The 21460-nt window shown below is 37.3% G+C and overlaps 1 protein-coding gene across 1 annotated transcript; it reads left to right on the top strand.

The window, feature by feature from the left end:
* The first annotated feature begins 285 nt into the window (after nucleotides 1–285).
* LOC130630173 (proton-coupled folate transporter-like) lies at nucleotides 286–12785 on the top strand. Its single transcript, XM_057443565.1, has 2 exons — nucleotides 286–1401; nucleotides 8930–12785. The coding sequence occupies exons 1-2, from the start codon at nucleotides 1225–1227 to the stop codon at nucleotides 10184–10186; spliced, it is 1434 nt and encodes a 477-aa protein (XP_057299548.1). The 5' UTR covers nucleotides 286–1224; the 3' UTR covers nucleotides 10187–12785.
* The last annotated feature ends 8675 nt before the right edge of the window (nucleotides 12786–21460 follow it).

The raw sequence follows: 21460 nt of genomic DNA, 5'->3' as shown, positions 1-21460 counted from the left end.
CCTGTCGTACACATCAATTACCCTTTCACAGTCCTTACATTGTTCCATTTATCTTATCATTCTAAGGCATCAAGACGATCCTCTAGGTCCTGAATCCTCAAAAGCCTCAAATGTCCCATCCGTTCATTCTTCTCTGATTCTTGTACTAATACAAAGGCCATTAGTGGTATGGAGAGACCGATGCCAGCCAGGAAGGTCATGACTGCTGCACTTCCAAATATATCAAATTTTGATTGACAGTTGATGCACATTTATTAGTAGTATTATCTTACAACGTAGTTTAGTCTTTACTGCGCACCCGTTGATTGTTGATGACGTCAGGGAATTCCCTCTACATAATGCGCTAAAATTTTACTCATTTTTGTATGATTTGATGACGTCATCACTCTATAGGGACTACTAGGCACTGCATGGTACTGGATATATATGGCTAAGCACTGCATGGTACTGGATATATATGGCTTAGCACTGCATGGTGCTGGATAATGAGGACTTGCTGTGATGTGTGCGCGTGCACGAGATGTGCGTTGCGCTAGAACATTAGGAACATTTCCCTATCTCTCTCTCTCTATCTAACCATCTAACAGTGGATACAGGGCTGACTAAAATCATGGGTTGCATGGGGTTTACGACAGGCTGGGCAACGGGATCAACGGCATCTTCTTCTGGTTTCCTCATTAACGACCGCAGCAGCTAGATCTGGTGTCTGTTCAGTGTCGAAGTGCTGAGGGGTAACTGTAGGAGTAACTAAGGTAGCCAGAAGGAACCATAACCAATGTTGTTAGACTTAGAGAAACATGACCAAATTTTTTCAAAACCTGTGCGCTAAGATATACCCATAGTGAGTGGTAAGGCGGACGTCACAAATATGAAAAAAATAGAGTCGGTCGGTCAGCGAGTGATAACTCAAAAATTCGAAAAATTGAATCCAACCATCCAGCCATCAACGTGCGGCATTAAACCTCCGATATTTAATGATAACTCGGACACCTCGTTTAAATGGAGTTTCCGCGCGCCGTTTTCAACTAGTTCCCAGGAACCTTTTTCGCATTTTAAAGCGAAGCACATATTTTTTTGTCATTTTAGCTTTTCCAACCCAGTTTGTCAAAAATTTTGATCAAAAAATAGTGTCGGTCGTGTGACTCTAACACCAAGTATTTGTGACGTCCGCCTAAAAGCATTTATCATTTTTTTCTTCTGCATTATTTTAGGATAATTATTAACATGAAATCTGGTTGTGGTATATCAAGTGAACCACTCATTCTTTTCTACACAGTTATTTTTACAATCAACTACACCATCCTTCCGCAGCTGGTTCTACACAAACTTTGCCTGCAGCAAAATGACTTCAATAAAACTTATTGCGAAAAATTGGGCGAGCCTTCAATAGAATTGCAAAAGGTGGGCAGTCTCTTTTTGTTTGTTTGTTTGCTTGCTTGCCTGCTTGTTTGTTTATTTGCCAGGGGTCGTAACGTGCCTGGAAAACACAAAAATCTGGGTAATCTAGAAATGTCCCAGTTTAGATGGTGATAAATTTTCCTACAGTAATGTAACATTTTTTTAATGTTTCCATCACAACAAGGATGACATCTTGTATATTATGGCATGTTTATTGGCCGTATGTGGTGACACGATAAATATTTTAGCTGATTGTAATAAAATTGATTTGTTAATCGCCTGGAAAATTTGTCCTGTGTCCCCATAGATTTAACAATATTTGTAGTCATGGGCTGGAGCATCCTGACCATTGTGAAAAGCTTTTTTTACAGTATATATATATACAGTATCAGGAAAACAATGCAAATGTACCATGCCTAATCAATGTAGTGTCTTCGCATTTGATGGATCGAACAATATTTTGAACGATTTAAGTCTGTATGTAATTCCAAAGCCCAGGGGCAGACCGAGAAAGACTTGGCAGGAGGTTATAAAGAAAGACTTGATATCGAGGAAGTTGAGTTTAGACCTAACACACTCTAGATCAGATTGGAAGAGGGTCATTAATATACCCCGTCAAACCCATGTTAGAATGGAAAACGTACGTTAAGCCGAGAATGCTGATGATGATGATTGTATGAACATCGATTTGAAATTGGTTTAAGTGTGTTACACCTTTTCACAGTTAAGTAAAAATAACATACACTTATTTTATCCAAGTTATCTGTACAACTAGTTGCACCATACTAATCATCTTAAAACCAATTTAGAATACATAACTTAATATTAAAACTGAAAACGACCTTTTTACCAAAAATACCCACTGCTGTGGGCTGGCAAACGTGTTTGTTGTTGTTTTCTTCCATTTCCGCGCAGATTTTTCTCATAGCCCGCAGCATTGTCTTTTGAAACCACTACTACGTGTATTACTACATATAATAACTGTGAACTTGTGTATTGATTTGCGTTGCCAAAAGACAGAAACTTTAAAATCACCATGAATGATATATATAGGTAAAGAGATAGAAACAGCCCATAGCCTTAAAGTCAATAGAAATGCTTTTTATTATCAGCCAATGGGAACTCAGATTGTAAGAAACCCATATTCATGTCTTCCTGGGAAGTATTGTCTCCGAGTTTTAGGTCTAAAAGACAAAATTACTTGCCCAAAACGGTTATCGTTCCTCTTGATGGTTGGAACTCCAGAATGTTTTATGCAAGAAGGTGGGCTTGGTCGTCTACTCTGGTAAAAAATCATGATATATGTTTTGAGATAGCTAGCTAGCTTCTTTGTTTACTAGGTAACGTCTCTGGTAATCCTTCCTGTTTTGCCATTTTAAAAAAGATTTCCAATAATTCCACATGTGTATATTTCTATGAAGTTGGTACCTACATTCTCCAATTTTTCCAACGCAAAATAGTGAGTTGGCTCTTATAACAATTTTAAATGCATACATATTAAGTTTTAATTAAAAGATGTAAAAGTTGACTTGTTGATAGCATAGAGATTTGTGGTAAACGTCTTTATGCTTTTTATCCTTCCTTTTCAAGACTTTTGTTGCCTATTGTTGCAAATATTACTAAACTCATATTAATACTAAACAAATAATACTAAACTTTAAATAATGCCCATCTCTTTGATAATAACTGTATTTTGTCTGTCTGTCTGTGAAACACGTGTCCAGTTACGGAAACACAAAATTTTTATATCTGCACCGAATGGGATATATTTTTACCGACTTTGTTTTGATTGCCCGCATGTAGCAGCTAGTTGCAACGCCCCATTTTTTAAAAAAGCAATCTGAGATTTTTTTGGCTACGACATGCGACAAAGGAACAAAGGCCAATTTGATTCTGGAAGTGGTGTGTTCAGTGCTAGGTTTGTAAGGTTTCTCGTTGACCTTTTTTATCTTCAAAGGCTTTTTATTTTGTAATATTCGTGTCTGTATGTTTTCACATGTTAAGGTAAATATATTTTTTAGCCACATACAAATCTTAAACCACCAGTTTTAAGATTTTGGTTAAAGACATAGATTTCGAGGGAACATCTGAAAACCATCTACCTAGCCCTATTTATTCCTATTCTTTTACGGGTGTTATTCAGTTTAATATAAGAGCTTTTATCCTAGCCAATATTATTTATTTTAACTTTGCGGTTGCGACCATCTATCTAGCTCTTTAGCAACCTCTTCCTAAAAAGTGAAAGTAGCCAAATGCAGTTTGGCTACAACAATAATCTTAAGCAATAATTTTTATGCTAAATGCAGTTAGGTAGCTATACCTTTTATTATTTTCCTGACAACTATTTCTGTAAAATAAAATGTCTGAGCGATTGTTTTAGCCAGACAAGTTAACGACAGGCTGTTTCCTGTGTTTTATTTAAACTGAAGTTGCAATTAAGTCTTTTTGGAAAAGGGTATTATACCTATAAGCATGTGCGACACAGTTTACCTGCACAAAGTACTTAACCAAGTGTTAAAAAGAGACTGTTTCTGTGTTTTTATTTAAACTGAAGTTGCCATAAAAAGGTATCACGCCTATATAGATGTATGGCACGGTTTACCTGTATTAATCGCTCAGCCCGGCGTCACAATTAATTTTTTTTTAACTTTCATGGAAACTTATTCCATAAAATAAAATAATATTGACCGATTGTTTTGTTCAAAAGCGCTCCACCAGGATTTACGGCACAGTTATGGTGCTCAACGTGGCCTTCAACGCCGGTAACACAGTTACTTGTGGCTTAACCCAGCGTTTCGGCACAGGGTTCCCCAGCTTATCTCTATAAAAATAGCCGTATTATTATCTGTCTGCACGAAAAGTGTCCCGCAACGGGCACACAGAATAGCGTTTAATTTAAAAATGGGCGACCCCATGGTTTTTTCCACGGGTTAACGACTAGTGTCCTGTAATATTTCCCTGATTTTCCTGATTTCTGCTAAACCTGCTTTTATTTTGGAAATTGAAAAGAGAGTAAATACAGTATGCTTTGTTAGTGCTGAAATTAACAGGATCATTTTTGGCATGTTAGCTTTCAAATAACCTTTGGATCTATATTTTTAGAAGCTGCTGGAGGGATTTTCTATCTTAGTGACTTTTCCTTATTCTGCAAAAGACAGAAGACACAAATATATGTGGTGTTTTAGAGTCATTTGATATTTTTATCAAAATTTTTCATAGACCGGTGTAAAAAAAGCCTCAAAAAGCCTCAAAAGTAAATATTTTACATAAATATTTTACATATCCTGCAGACTTACCCCAATGGCTGAAACTTATGAAAAAATCTTTTTTTACCACAAGTTGACAATAAAAGAAAATGTTTCCATGTTCGTTCTGAATCCAGCTGCCATCACAAGTGTATTTGTGTCCTGTCGTGTATTCTCCCGGTCAGAAGGTCATGAATTTGCAATCTTAGATATTGCTTCATAAGTAGTTTTGTATGATTGCATCATTCGATTAAGCTCATCAAATTTTACCCATCTACATTTTAATAAAAAACAAGGTTAAAAAATAATATAAGGTGCTAATTTAAGGTTTAAGGAACTTTGAGAGTGAAAGAGTAACTTGAGACACTGGGCATAATGAATCAGCCAAATCAGCACTACTGAACATGGTCTTGAGGACACCTGGGTGAGTTACCAAAGAAGTCAGATTTGCAGCGACAGTGCTGAAACATTTACGAATGGAAGCAATTTTTGTCATCTTAACGATGTACAAATTTAGTTTAGGTGAAAAGTAAAGAACATAAACTGCAGCTGGATATTTTTCTTGCAATTCTTGCAGCCACTCCCTTTTCATTTCCTGCCGTAGGACCTGCACCATCATACCCTTGGCCTCTGACATTTTTAAAATCAAGACCTAAAAGATGAATATATTATAAGCTTCTCTAAGCAATATTTTGTTCAAACGCTGTATAAGTGTTAGTGTTGAAACTAGATTAAAATACATAAATTTAAAACTAAGAAATAAAAGTAAAAAATATTATTATAAACTGACCTACCTTGGCAATGTGTCTTTCAATTATTTCAGACAGAGGATTTTAAAAATTGTCCTTTGCCATTTTTACAAATCTGTAACAGACAATATCTCAACTAAGTGAGTCAGCCCTAACAAGGCTGGTTTGCTCTATGTGATCAGCCCCTTAATCACAAAATTGATGAAATATCGAACTACTTGGAACCTCGAATTTGTTTTAAAGTATTGATTGAATTGTGTAAAATGTACCACTGAAACTGTGCTGTTGAAACTGTGCCACTGAAACTGTACCACTGAAACTGTGCCACTGAACTGCTGTATATACCAATTTATAGTTCATATATATGTAGCTAGTTTGTATAATGTATTTACCAGATTTTTATCACGAAATTTTTTTCTTCCCGTGTTTTCTTAAAACAGTGTGTGTAAATCTGTATATATATTTATTTTATTTATTCTGGTATATTGTAAAATAGTTTACTACAAGAATTGAGATTGAATTCCATATATTGCTCTATTTTTTGCCCATATATAATAGTTATCCATCTATCACAAAAGGATCGTGTGTGTTGGTTGTGTAATGTAGAACATATTAAAGATAATTAACTCCTATATGTACGGAGGTGTGGCACCCGAGGGCCAAAATATGCTGATATCAGCAGCAAATATCTGAAAATCATAAAGCGAACCACAATTTTTCAAAATTACCCAGAGTTCCTTGACGTTGTCCGTCATTTTGGCTAGCGCTGAAACTTGTGACTGAGACGGGGTTGGAAGCTCAGGGATCGTGGCTTGAAAGTAAAGACATGCAAAGAAATGCCATGAGTAGTGCAAGGGAAAGAAGAGGAATTCTTAAGTAATTTTTTTCAATGGATTTACAAGAATTTGAGGTACCCCACAATGAGAAGTAAAGAACAAAAACGCCTTTCCGATGTCTAATGATGAGGGATGGCCACATCTGGATAATATTTATTTTGTGATTTTAAGCTACCTAGCCAGTACCATGCCAGCACTCCAGGGCACATTTGTTATTAAATAATTAAGTGATAAAGTACAAGAGCTAAATATATTACTTTAATGTAGCTAGCTGCACAAAAGATTTTTCAAGGTATTCTGTCATTTTAAATAAAAATAGCTAGGTAGTTATTTGGACCTCCCATAGACGAACATTCAAGACTTGAGTATATATATAGCTAGTTAGGTATGCAAGACATTGCATGTTGGTAAACATGTTGCCACGACAAACTGAAACCTATATTTCATAAATAAATTTCTGCATGTATAAATAATTTTGTAGATTTTCAGTTTTCTTTTATGAAATAACAAAATTTGGGAAAGTATAGCCAGAAGTAATATTCGCTTGAAGTAGGAAGACCTAAAGTCTTCAGGTTAAGACTTAGTAAAGGTAAACTGTTTCACATGGAGGACACTTAGTATAATGTGTTACAAATCCAGTGGAGCGCTTATAGCATTAAGAATATCTTTTTCATAAACCAACATTCACAGGACTTATGATAAAGATAAGCCTATTGTTACTTCTGCAAAGCAAATACAGTTGTTTAGCATTTTTCATTTTGCATAAAAAGTTCCTGTGGATATTCAAAAATTAATTGTGAGTGGCACCAGACTAGGCGATTAGTGCAAAGTAAACGTGTTGCAGATCCAGGTGGACAAAAAAATAACTTTCTAACCACTTTGTATTTATACGGCATAAAATTTAGATTATGTATTTAGCATTGTGCTTTAGAAACACATTCCCACATTCTCTGAGCTGGATAAGGTATTTTGGACAAACGTGGGACACATTTTATCTGTTTGAATTATTTTTAAGCCTGAGAATCACTTAGAATGTTTTCTGTACACATGGCTTGTCAAAATTGGTATGCTGTCAAAAAAAGTTTATCGGTGTCTCCAAAAATGGCTAAAATTAAGAACTCAGAAACTATGATAGTAGTAAAAAAAAATTTGGGTTCATTTCATCAAACTGGTCTAAAAACATGTAATACTAAGTTTCAAGTCATTATTTCAATTTTTACTGAAGTAATAGGACTTTTACTTATTATAGTTTTAGCATAGTTTTTCATACTGCTGACACCAAAATTACTGCAGGGACTAATCGGTTTGAAATTATTTATAATATTTTAGTAACAAACTTTTTCTCTTGATGTGTTTTTTTTTTCCTGCAAAAGATCTTGCATAGCTTATGTATTAACATTAGGATAAGAACGAAAAAGTTACTGTGAGACATGGGTTTTAAACCTTAAAAATTTCTAGCGAGAAATTTGAAAACTAATGAATGACAAAATCGCAAGTTTATCTTCAAATTTTTAATTTTTGTTAATGTAAAAGTAATCCACATGAAAAAAGTTTCTGATGCTTTTTATGAAGAAATCTTCCATATTAGCCATATGGGGTAATAGATGAACAATGCATTTTCCTGCAGGTGTTCTCAAATATGTGTAATTTTCCTCTTTAAGTTTTGACTTTTAACCCAGCTAAAAAGCTCAGCCTTGTCCTTTCATGCTTAGTCTAGCTAGCTATAGCGAAAAAGTTTAATATTCAAACTTGACCTATTTTACTGAGTATTAAGTAGTAAATGCTAGTGTAATCCTAAATGTAACTATAGTAGCTAAGCTACCTGTAAGAACAAAATCAACAACATCGAGGTTGTTCTCTTTTGTAAACAAACCCATTGGTATTTTTGTAATAAGTACTAAATTTTATGCGTTCATTTCTTGCGCTTATGAGTGTAATTAAAGTGCCCTGTACGTAAGTCCTAAAAACTTATGTCATTGGCTCACTCTTTACGAATGACACCACGTAACAAAGGAAAACCATGCTTTGCTATTTCCCGTAACCTATACCGAGATTTGGTTGTGATATCAGAATTAATTGTGTTTAACTACACCATATAGTTGTAGGTAATACAATTATTAAGGATATTTTTTTGTCAGCGACGAGCAATGATCAAAATCATCATTGGCTCTTCATTAGTCGGGGAGATAATGATAGGATCAAAAGTTAGAATAGAAATTAGAATTTGTTGTCTATAAAAATGATCTTATGGAAATTTTGTGACATGTGCTGTCACAGTGCCTCTTCACAAACAATGTGTTTATAAAAACTATTAACTATGTGCTTCAACTCTTACTTTTATTAACATTTTATCCATAGGCTACCGACTAGTTTCTAATAATACCCGTAATCTGTCTCTTTGTGCACAAGGAAAGAGCTGTGCTGCGGAAACACAAAATACGGTATATAAAGGACGGGCTAACCGACGAGACTATTATTGCACAATAGTAAGCCTTGTCATCGACAAAGTAGTCGTTCTAAATCCATATTATTATTATTGCGTTAAATCAGTAATCGACACTATGTGCGTCGTTGTGAAAGCTTACCGAGCTAAAATAACTTTCTTACTTATCTCAGCAGAATCCTATGAAACAAGGTCATGATGACTTCGTAGTGAATGATAATGCCATAAATATCGTTTAAATTACCTTTTGTGTTTTAGAAATCAACGGAATGGTGGTTTTACCTGCTTACAACTTCATTGGTACCAGCCGTCTTTACAGTACTTATTTGGGGACCCATAACGGATATCATTGGAAGGAAACGCGCTATGACTTTGGTGCCTATTATAAATGGTATCCGAGCCTTGGTATATTTATGGAGTGCTTATTTCATGGAGGCTCATGTTGGTTACATGCTGTTTGGCTCGTTTCTCTCCTGTTTGTATGGAGAATTTCAAGGAGTTGTGGCATTATGTTATGCTTATATCGCTGATGTGACGTCTGATAGTCCGAATCATCGAACAATGAGGATGGCGTTCGTCGAGGCTAGTGTGTTTTTTGCTGGTGTGCCAGCAGGTTTGTTATCAGGTTATTTATTGGAAAAACTGGGATTTATTTCGGTATTTGCATTAACATTCGGCATCGACGTCTTGACTCTTTTGTACGTTTTAATTTACCTGCCGGATCAAGTAGTTCAACCGGCGGCCGAAAGAACGTCGAGTAGGACGAGTTTATTGCATGGTGGCGACAGCATACGCGAGACAGATGCTGTTGTTGAAAATATTGAAAAGAACAAATCGGCGAATGCAAGTTTTAATGACATTAAGTACACCCACCTGTTAAATCCGTTTGCGCATTATAAGAGCATTGTGGAAGTGCTCACGGAACCTCGATGGATTAGTGTTGTTGTGCCACTGACCTTAGCCTTCGGCTTTTCAGTATGTGCTTTTGTGGGAGAGTTAATCGTTGAAACGTTGTATTTAAAGAATAAGCCTTTTGTTTTTTCTGCACAAGAGATTGGTTATTATGTCGCAGTTCAAGGTAGTATTCGAGGAGTTGGTGTTATTATCGTTACACAATTGTCCCATCGTTGCTTTCACTTTAATGACTATACCCTGATAATATTTGGGTTAATCAGCCAAATCACTTGTTTTTTACTTATTGGGCTGGCTCGGACGCCCACTGTTGTATTTTTGGTTAACATTTTCGGGTTAGCAGTATCTGTCGCTACTGCAACACTACGATCGCTCATTACGAAGCAAGTATTACCACATCAATACGGAAGTGTGCTCGCCTCAATCGAAGCTGTAGATGCTATAGCCAGCGTGCTTATTAACGCCGCTGCGTTATGGACTTACAACTTTACGTTATCGGTTTATTCGGGTGTCGTGTTTTTTGGTTTAAGTGGCTTTTCATTTTTGTCTTTGCTCCTAGTGATTGGTTGCTTCTGTAAACAAAATAACACAAACTTAATTTAATAATTTTCGCATAAATACTAGTTTTTTATGCGTAGTTATGCTAAAATGCTAGAAAGTTGTTTACACCATTTGAACAAAACAAACACTCTCTTCCCAACTAATTGCAATGAACATTTTCAATACCTTAATCGGACAAATTTTCGCGCGGATTTAATTTCGCGAGGTCAAATAAATCGTATTTCGCGAGGATTTAATTTCGCGAATTTAGTCTTTTCAAAAATTTCGCGAGGATTTAATTTTGCGAATTCAGGCTTTCTAAAAATTACGCGAGGATTTAATTTCGCGAATTCTGTCTTAACTTAAAACAAATTTTCACGAAACATTTGAATATCGTAAAAATTGTAAAGGAAAGAAAATGATTTATTGTCATCAGTATCAAGAATCATGCTTTTTCTTCCGAGTTACATGTCAAAATCTATTTACAAATCATCTTCGTCATCAAAAACATCAAAAAAATTCCTATCTTCATCCTCTTCATTTTCTTCGACCCATTCTTCTTCGTCGCTTTCGTCTTCGCTCCCGTAATCACTGACGCATTTTGAAGCTGTGGACAAACCAGAAGAATTGACAGCTTGAACATTAGGTTCTTTGTCTAACATTGGGTCGATGTCGTTAAACGGATCAAGGCTTGGTAAACCGGACATACCCTTGGCTACAGCATCCTTTATACCTGCTACCTGCCAACCCTTCAAGCACACCTGTTTCCCATCATCCGACGTCATTTCATTGTACATCTCAATAAGCCATTTCGCGTGTAACGGTTTGACAATTGAAAGCTTTAGTGCTACTTTAATCGTTTCGAGCTCTTGACCTTTATCCATAGCTTGGGTGATTTGATCTGCGTACCAGGTGATAAACTTCTTTTTCATCATGCGTTTTACATAGCCATTTGGGCCTCCTTGGACGTCAAGAGGTTGGAAGAGGTATGTGAAATTGGCAGGCTCTCTAGCAATACATGGTTGTCAGACAATACCTTCAAGACAGGACCGATCATTTGCCCTTTAAAGACATCCATAATCATTAAAGCCGACTGATCTTTCTCCAATCCCAGCCTCTCTCGCTCTTTCTTGACGTACGGAACAATTATTTCATTCAACAGCCTAATTGATTCCTCTTCATTACTATAATGTTTGGGGTTCGCACTAAGTAAAAACGACGATGGAAAGCTTACTCTAGGGAGGCTTTGTAGTGTTTTCCCTCCATATATCAACTGTATTGGCAAAAATTGACCATCCAATGTTATTGTGAAGGTCGCGGTAATTATTCTTTTATCGCTCGAACCTTTAATTGGAACAGTTTTTGATCCTTTTTGTGCTAACGTTTTGTTGGATACGGGTACGTATTTTGAAGGCGTTTGATCCAGATTGAGAACAAGTGATGGTGGGATATTGTTTTCCTCGATCTTTCGGACAATTCCATGTAAATATGAAGTTTCAAGCTCTTTTCGAACTGCTTCAGGAATAGGGACTTTCCCTGTTGTACCGAATCTTTTAACAAAGCCCATCCTTCGAAACAAGCTTTGTGCCCAGTGTGAATGGCTGAGATCAATATGATCGAGATTCATCTCGGGATGACGTTTTATTAATCCTTTTGCGACTGACTCGGCGATTCCCCAAGTGATACCTCCTCCTCTTCCGCGTACAGCCTAAAAAGTAAAAAATTATGAAATAGCCACGCAGGCCTGAAGCATCTCAGCCGGCCTACGATTTACTCCTACATGATTGTCACTTTTTGAGACAAAAAGGCAAAATTCTAGGCAAAGTATTTACTCCTACATGATTGCCTAGAATTTTGCCTTTTTGTCTCAAAAAGTATATGCTTCTACCTCTATCGATAATCTTAGATCTCAGCCTTCGGCTGAGAAATAAAAAAATGCTATTCAATTTCATTTTTAAGTTGGGGAATTTCACTTGTTGACGTCATAGTTTAGTACATACGATAAATTCGAATTCCAATGGAATTCCTTCTTTGTTTAAACAACACTTCAGAAATATGGCGGACACGAACAAGGTCTTGGTATTTTCATCGGCAGTACGTGGCTTTCACGTTTACCGTGATGTTTGGAATCCCTATGAAAATGAAGAGCTTGAATGTCGTTTTGAGAAAAACAATATATTTGATATGTTCGCGATCAAAACATGTCGCATCGATAATAATGAAACAGTTGGTCATTTACCAAGGGAAATTTCTCGCCCTACCAAATATCTTTTGGATAGAGGGGCTACGGTTGTGGCAAATCTGACAGCCACCCACTACAGAAGATTGCCTCTATTTCAAGGAGGTCTTGAAATTGCCTGCGAAATAACAGTTTCGAAGTATCAAGGGGCACATGCTTCTTCGACGCTATCAAGATATGGTGGATGAATTATATTGTCAACCAAAGAATGAGGTCATCATGGGTTCGTTTCTTGAGAACAATGTTGGCCGTACCGAACCAGCCAGAGCAAAAAAACGCAAATGCGTTAAAAAAAACAGTACAACCAACAGCAGGGAGCAACATCCGAAACTTTTTTCAAAAGAGATAAAATAATATTATTTACCGTATTTTTTTACGAATTTTGTAAGTTTTACATAGAAAAAAATAATCGAGAACAAAACATTTCACGAGTATTAATTTTCGCGATGGTACAAATTAAAAAAAAATTCGCGAGGATTTAATTTCGCGAATTCAGGCTTTCTAAAAATTTCGCACGGATTTAATTTCGCGATTTGACTGTTTGCAAATATTTCGCGAGGATTTAATTTCGCGAATTTGGGCAAAATTCGCAAAAACCGCGAAAATTTCTCCGCGCGAAAATTTGTCCGATTAAGGTATTTAAAGTTTCATCTTTCGAAAAATTGTCAGTACAGTCTAGGAGAACAGAAAAGAGAAGGAGGTACATTCTGATAAGGATAATTTTATACAATAAGAAGAGCTATTTTTTGTAGTTTTTGCTCCTATAAGCCCACCGAAATCTGATTTGGGCAAGATAGGGGGTGCGAAAGTGAAAAATGAGGGTTTTCTAAAGGAAAATTGAAAAACTGATTCTTATTTGAATAATAATAACTCGCAAACCATTGCGTCAATAGGAATGAAACTTTGCCGCAAATTGAAATATTAAAAAAAGAAAGACCTTGTACAGTATTTTGGTATTCCAGGTGGTAACAAATGCACAAAATATAGTAAAATTTGTTCACTAGCTTTTAGGTCCATGCCAGTCTCAATGGACAATGACGTCCAAATCGTTTTCCTACGTGGTTCAACTCGACTAGACAGGTGGCCATCGGTCTAAGCCCTTCATTTCCAATGGATTACGACGTCCAAAGTCATTTTCCTTACTGCCATGCCCTTAGCACACGGCTAATTGCGTGCGCAGGCATCCAAAGACAGTAGTATGGCCGTTTCCAGTCTAATAAAGGCCATACACGTAAATCAGGTGGTTCCACTCGTCGAGAACCACGTGATTAGCGTGTAACGTCTTCATTAGGGTGCAAAAAAGCCATATTTAATGAAGTTGTTTCTCCTTCCGTATTCTTTCCTCCAAGGTTACATTTAGATCCGCCCCACATTTTTATCATGCTTTTAAAAACTTTAGGGTTAAGACATGTTTCAAATGTGATTGTAGGTTATTCCAAATCTTTGGTCCCAGGGCTGATAAGCTATTAGTTCCAAAAGTCGCGGTCCTTTTCCTTGAAACTATCAAATTATTTGTATTTTGTTCTCTGACTGTCCTACGGTTATTATTGAAACAAAACATATCTTTAATAAAAAGAGGGCTGCTGTTATTTATAATTTTATAGATTTCTATACACAATGAGCGTAAGCGATTTACATTCATGTGACTCTCGCTGGAATTTTTAAGTAGATTTTCCTATGTACTTACCGTATCACTATAAAGAAATCTTAATGCTCGCTTTTGTATCATTTAGACTTTAGATAAAGATTTAGAAGAAGAAAAATGCCATATAAGGGAACAATAATTAAAATTTGAGTAGATAAAACTAAAATATACTTTGCTTGAAAGGATAAGAAACTTCTAAATCGAAATAAGACATTTAGTTGGGCTGATGCTTTGCGACACAAATCACTAACGTGTCTGTGAAAATTTAATTTATGTCTATAGTCACACCTAGTAATTTCACGTTATTTTCACTTTCAATAGTTTTATTATATCCTATGTTAAATTTAAGACCTAAATTATCTGTCTTATTTTTTGTCAGATTTATCGAGTGAAAGTTTTCAGGGTTTGCAATCATTTTATTATCTTTTAACCAGGAGCGGGCAGTTTTAGCTTCGTTTTTTAAAGTATTTATCAAATTAGGAATAGAATTTGAGAAGTTGGATATTGTGTTATCATCAGCGTAATTATGTAGTAATCAAAATTTAGTAATCAAAATTTAATTTAGCTTTCATCATATCGTTTGATGTAGTTATGATATGTTATATATCATATGATATATGTATATAGGAATTGTGAATATTTTATACCGTTTTTTAACCGTTTTAATTTGCTTTTAGACCTGATAATGGATAAATTTATCCGAAATATATTGTTAATAAATAAATAATAATCATTGTTGGTTTAATTCTTAAATAGTAATTATGTGGCTTATTTTTTTCTATAAAAAGAAACAAATCATTGATAAATATATTGAATATGATAGGTCCCAAAATAGAACCTTGTGGTACACCAGATATGATAATTTGAAATAGACTATAGATCCCATTTATTCGAGTGGCTTGCTCTCTATCAGTAAAATAAGATGGAATGAATTGAAGAGACTTAAGTCATGTGGTACACAGTCAAAAGCTTATGAAAGATCCATCAAGATCGCACCCACAATTTTGATTCCATATAAGCGGTTATTTGTTCTTTCATAACCCTTTCGTAAAATTTGGAAAAAAACATTTAAAACACTGACAGGCCTGTAGTTTGATATTTTAGTTTTATCTTTTCGTCCCTTATCCAATGGCGTTACAGCAGCTCGCTTAGCTTTACTTGGAAATTTGTTTGAAAATATGCTACTATTTAAAGCATCTGTTAGTGGCGTTATTAGGTGCCTTTTTGCTAATTTTGTCAGCTTTGATGGTATTGTATCTTCACCTGTTGATACTTTGGTGTTTAAATCATTGAAAAGTTTTGTATTTTCATCAACTTCTTGGAATGTAAAGTTCTTATTATTGTTAGAATCATTGATTTCCTTTATTTTAATGATACTTGGATGATTTTCAAAACTATCAACAATTTCTTCAATCATTTTTCACTTATCATTTACAGTCTTATAATTTAATGAATTTGGTTTCATGCCACAAGAATTTTCTAAAATATTGATGTAGTAGTCGTTGAAAAGTTTGGTTAGCTGTTTTTTATCAGTAACTAAACTCCTTTACTTATCCACTTTTATTTGATATCAAGAGCTTAACAGTTTCCCAACATTTTTTTGAAAATGAAACCTGATGTTACCTTTTTGAAATGGTTTTTGATGACCTTTTTGCGATAATTTACACACTTGTTTCTCTGTTTCTTGTACGTGATTTTGTTTTCAGAAGTAGGATTTTTATTGTATTTATTTTTGAACCTAGACCTTGTGTATATTGACTTTTTTAACTCTTTTGTCCTAAATGGTGCCCCGTTTCCACGTAGAGTTTTATGCTTCTGTAGGGCATGTTTTTCTACGATAGATGTGAAAACATTGATGAAGTTTTCATAATTCATTTCAGGATCTTTATTATTACAAATAAAATTTGCGTTCTCAACATCACTTTGGCTTTATTACAATTTTTGTAACTTCTGTAAACAATTTTCTTGGATGCTAAGCGTGCTAAATGAGATTTTAAAAATGTTGTTACCATTTGATGATGATCACTCAATCCTGATGAAAACATCTGGGTCTATTTGTAAGAATGACATCTATAGCTGTTCCGTTAGGACTAGCAAAACAAGTTTTCTTTTTGACTAGATTTTCAAAACTAAAAATATCACAGAAATTATTTAAGATTTCGAATCCAAAATCGTTCGAGTTATGGCAATCGATATTTATTTCACCCATAGTTATTATGTTTTCGACTTTAGAAAGAGCTTTATTCAAGGCTATCTCTAATTCCTCAAAAAAGTTGTTTAAGGTTGAATAATGAGGCTATCAGTATTTATACTGATAACTGTCCATTTTTTATTTCTTATCTTTAACTTGAGCAAATGATTTCATTATTTGTGATACCCAAATCATTAACTTGTCTACAGGCTATTCCCTTCTTAACATATTCAATTGACACTCCTCCATTTTTGTTCCTATCTTTTCTAGTTCTAATTTCATAGTTATCAATATAGAATTGTTCGTTTGGAAAACTCTCATCTTGTTTGGTTTCAAAAAATAAAAAATAATCAGGTGAAAGTTTTGTCATCGTCTCTTGCATCAATTATTTTGTTTTTGAGACTATTAATGTTTAAATAGCCTAAAAGAGGATTGGAAGGGTACTTAATTCGTAATTTATATATTTCATCTAAAGAACTTTGATGAGAATTATGTGTGGGATTTTGATCATTTCTGTTTTGACTCCCAACACATTCATCAGGAATATCAGATTTATTATCATCGCAAACTAGTCCAAGCCTATTGAATACCCCTGCTGATCTAAAAAGTTATTTATAAAAGCTATAAAATATGTACGTAATATTTTAAGTTTTCGACACTTGTTCCTGGGAATATCTTAAATCTCACATTTTCATTTTTTATTTGCTCATTAAATTCTTTCACTCGAATACCTTTTGGTATACTATCGGTCATTATCCGTATCTTCTTAGAATGGTGTACATTTTGATGCTCATGATTCGTAGCTATTTGATCTCTTTCGGGAAACGTATTAATAACAGGGTTTGGTCTTCATCTGTGTGTTACATTATTTTTAAAGATATTTGACGAACGAATATGGTTGTTGACATCTACGTGGTGCGTATTTTAATTCTCCTTCGTGAAATTACAATCTCGATCACCCCAACTTTGTTGATTAGAATCGTAGCTAGTTTAGGGGGTCCTTCCATACACACTTTTTCAAAAATCACGGTCAAACTCTCATAAAAATATCATACACAATTTCACTTGTGACGTCACAACTTTTCGTCACGCTTCATTGCACAAATTACCGTTGATCATCAGCAAAAATCCACTGATCATCAACGCATGTGTTGTATACGCAAGTCGGTGTTGAGTCCCTATCATACAAAAAAGGGGAATTCCTTAAAAAGGGGAATAACTGTGTTAGTTAGGCAGAATGAAATCTTCGGACTTTGTTGAAAAGTGTATATAATAAAGATGAGTTGGTTTAAGAATGCCATCAGCAAACTATATAGCACCGTGTCGGCACCGGTGGCAACAACCCGCGACGCCCTTGCCGATCGACTACAGAGTGTGCAGGATACCGTTGCATTTCGGGAGGGACAACGCTTCACAACGAGATTGAACAGGAGGCAAGGGAGGACTACGTGGAGGATATTGAATATCAAGGCCCCAAGGACGATATCCAGATGTTGGAGGATGGAAATAGGATCAAAACATGGCGTTTCAAGAAGCATCTAAACCAACCTCTAAAGGACGCGATTATCCAAAAAATTACATCACACATGGGCATGCACGTTAAGGTTGTGTACAGCTTTGGCTGTCATACTTACAAGGGTAGGGGCGATGTATCTGATTACCACAAAACTAAAAGCTCCAGGTCGTTGTCAAGTATAGCGGAAATCGATTCAAGGTCAACATCAGGGTCTTTGAACCCAAGACAAATTCTGATAAAGCACCATGGCGACTCGTCTATGGGCAAAGGCAGCACAAAGAGGGGTTAGACCCTATCAATCTAGATATGCTGGGTGGGCACTGTTTCTACATCAAGGATTTAGACGTGCTGGCCCAACAGAAATGGGAATGTGAGGTATGCAAACAACTGTTTACCAAAAGCAACCACCTCACGCGGCATAAAAGGAACGAATGCGGGGGCGTCAAGACGACGATTATCTGCAAAGGGAAGGTCAAACGTATGCTGAGCAGGGCTGAGAAAGTCCTTTACGATGAGGGGTATAGCTATGATGCATCAAAATGGATATAATACATGTCAAAGCAAACCGGAATATCCATCATGCCTTATGCGGTCATGGTGGTGAACGTGTTATCCGTGATGTCAAAAAAGGGTGGAAAGTGGATGGCTATGAGCCTGTCACAAAGACCGTTTACGAGTACAATGGTTGTAGGTGGCACGGATGCTCTTGTCTGTCCAGGAGAACCAAATCGGACAAGGCTCATTGCACTGCAACCCTGTCCAAGGAAAGGATGATACGGAAAAAGGGCTATAACCTCGTCACAGCTTGGGAATGTGAAAAACCACCCAAAATCAAGAGGTACTTTCAGAAGAAGTTCAGACCATATCCCCACTACCTGGTATTTGATTTTGAAGCTCTCCTATCACCTTTAAAATGCCAGCAAACCTCCGATCTAACATACCTTTCGAGACATGTTCCGGTAAGTGTTGGTATTGGCGATAGTTTGAATAGTCGCCCGACGTTTATTGAGCACGAGAATCCCAAGGTTTTGGTCAAGCAGTTTGTGGAGGAGCTGGAAAAGAGGCATGCCCTCATTGTGAAAGAGGTCGAGAAAATGTACCCGAAGCCTGACGACTTTGACATGATCTCCAAAAAGAACCGGGATGAGTGGGTGAATCAAGCAGCTGTAATAGGGTTTAATTCTGGCAAGTACGATATCAACCTGATCAAGCGGTATTTTGATGAAGAGATTGCGCAAGGCGATAAGATCAAGGTGGCGAAAAAAGATAAAGACTAGATGTTCCTCACTACCTCGAGATTTAAATTTCTAGATATCAAAAATTTCCTTGCCCCCGGCCTAAGCTATGACAGTTGGTGCAAGTCGTTGGAATGTAAGCTCGAAAAGCTCATGTTTCCGTAAGACTGGTTGACGAGCCACGAGAAGCTGAGCCATGTTGGACCTGTGGCTCACGATAACTTTTATAGCCGTCTAAGTGGGAGAAACACACTATCCGGCGAGGAGTACGAGACATTCTGCGCCGAGTTTTACAGGCGAGGCTGCGTCACCATGATGCGTGAGTACAACTTAGCCGATGTGGAACAATTCATTAAAGCCGTGGACAAGACGAGACTGCAGTACTACGACGACGAGATAGATATTTTGAAGGACGCGGTCAGTATTCGGGGCGTGTCAATGCGCTACGTATTGAACAAGTCTGTATGGTTGAACCCCAAGCTAGAGCTATACGCTTCGGGAGACCCATACAGGCATAGGTGTAAGGACTCTTGTTATAGCAGGAATTGTAAGGCCTGTAAGGAGGTACGGAAAACATATGAAAAATGTACGAGGAATGAGGCCTACGAGCTCCTACGGACGGGGATGGTGGGTGGTCCCGCGATCGTATTCTGTAGATACCACGAACGAGACGTGACGGGTATCAGATCTCACATCTATAAAGAACCAAACAAATGCAAGCCCATTCTAGGTTACGACGCAAACATGCTTTACCCAAGCACGCTCCTACAGGACTTTCCCTGTGGGAAGGAACAGTTGATCAAGGTGGCCACACCAACATCGGTACATAACTTAGAGCTACTGGCGCGGGGTGTGATAGATGGATCGTTGTTTGGGTTTGCCCAGGTTAATGTCGAGGTACCCGAGTATCTGCGTGACAAATTCAGCGAAATTGCTCCCCTGTTTGTCGTCAAGGAGATACCTGATGATCAAATCCCCGTGCACATGCACGAATACATAGAAAATACGGGTCGCAAGCGTTTTCCAGGTACACGAAAGCTTTTGGGGTTGCTGAAGGCTGGAAAGATCCTACTGTATACCCCTGTGCTAAAATGGTACCTTGACCATGGGCTGAAAGTGACTGCTTTTCACCAATTCCTCAAGTACGCCCGGGGTAAGCCCTTTGCCTGGTTGCCGGAGGAGATTGCCGATGCACGACTGGAGGCCGATAAAAACACTGATATTGCGGGGGATACGGCAAAGCTGAAAGGCAACTCGTTCTACGGCAAGATGATTGAAGATTTGGCAAGGCATGCAAATACTACATTTACGAGGGATGAAAAGGAGGTTGACGCTGCTCTGCGAAGCCCGTACCTTGAGGACCTTGAAGAGATTGGGGATGCGTATGAGGTAAGAAGGGGCAAGCACCAATGTACTATCGATAGGGCCTACCAGTGTGGTATCGCGGTATATCAACTAAGCAAGCTTCGGATGTTGGAATTTTACTATGATTTTCTCGACAAGTACGTGGATCGTCGAGACTTTGAGTACATTTACATGGACACCGACAGTGCGTATTTTGCCATCTCTGGGGAAGAGTTGAGGGATGTCATTCGCCCCGAACTACTTGATGAGTATGACGAGGCTGTAAAAAACTGGCTTGTCACTGATAAGTACTCGAGTCGAACAGGAGGGTTATTTAAAGCGGAATTTATTGGGTTTCGGATGATTGCCCTGACAGCCAAGTGTTATTTCTCTGAAGGAAAAAGGGGTATTAAATTCTCATGTAAGGGCATGTCAAAGAGGCAAAATGGCGTGACCTGGAGTAGATACCTGAGTGCGCTGAAGGGTGGTTTAGACATGGCTAAAAACGTGGGTTTTCGGGCACATGGGCAGGGTATGATCACGTAGGAACAAAACAAGCTCGGGCTCTCGGCCTTTTACGAGTTGTACATGACGATGGTGTACATACCTCCCCGCTTGTGGTTTAAGGGATTAAAAATGGAGGTGTGTTTGTATATTGCTGTAATACTACCGTATTCCCTGATCGCGTTTGGCTTCTTTCGATATAGACGTGAAATAAAGATGTCGTCCGATATCGCACAAGTCTTTGACAATGCCTCTGCAAAATATGAATATGTGGAACCCCCGCCCAATGAACGCCAAGCCTTGAAGGAAGCCCTACGCAAAGGCTAGGGTCACTTACTACCCAAAAAATGTACAGAGGGCTCCATTGACAAGGCCCCCGATGAGGCGGTAGAAAAGATCCATATCGAATACGTACAACACGAATTACAAGAAAAAGGGGAGAAGACGGCAAAAGCACTGTCTACTCACATGATTAGCCTATATGCCAATATGATTGGCAACTTTGTGGATGTCGAAAGTGTCGAGGAACTGCGAAAGGATATCGAGAAGACCCTATAATCCGCGACTCCATGACGGATCAAGGTATCCTCGTATACTGTACTATTGGGAGGTGTTTAGTCCCGCTGCTTGTAGCAGGCCATTCGGCTCGGCATATGCGCAAAA

The sequence above is a fragment of the Hydractinia symbiolongicarpus genome, chromosome 2, assembly GCF_029227915.1.
Source record: "Hydractinia symbiolongicarpus strain clone_291-10 chromosome 2, HSymV2.1, whole genome shotgun sequence".
Taxonomy (NCBI): domain Eukaryota; kingdom Metazoa; phylum Cnidaria; class Hydrozoa; order Anthoathecata; family Hydractiniidae; genus Hydractinia; species Hydractinia symbiolongicarpus.
This window is presented reverse-complemented; position numbering and strand designations above follow the sequence as displayed.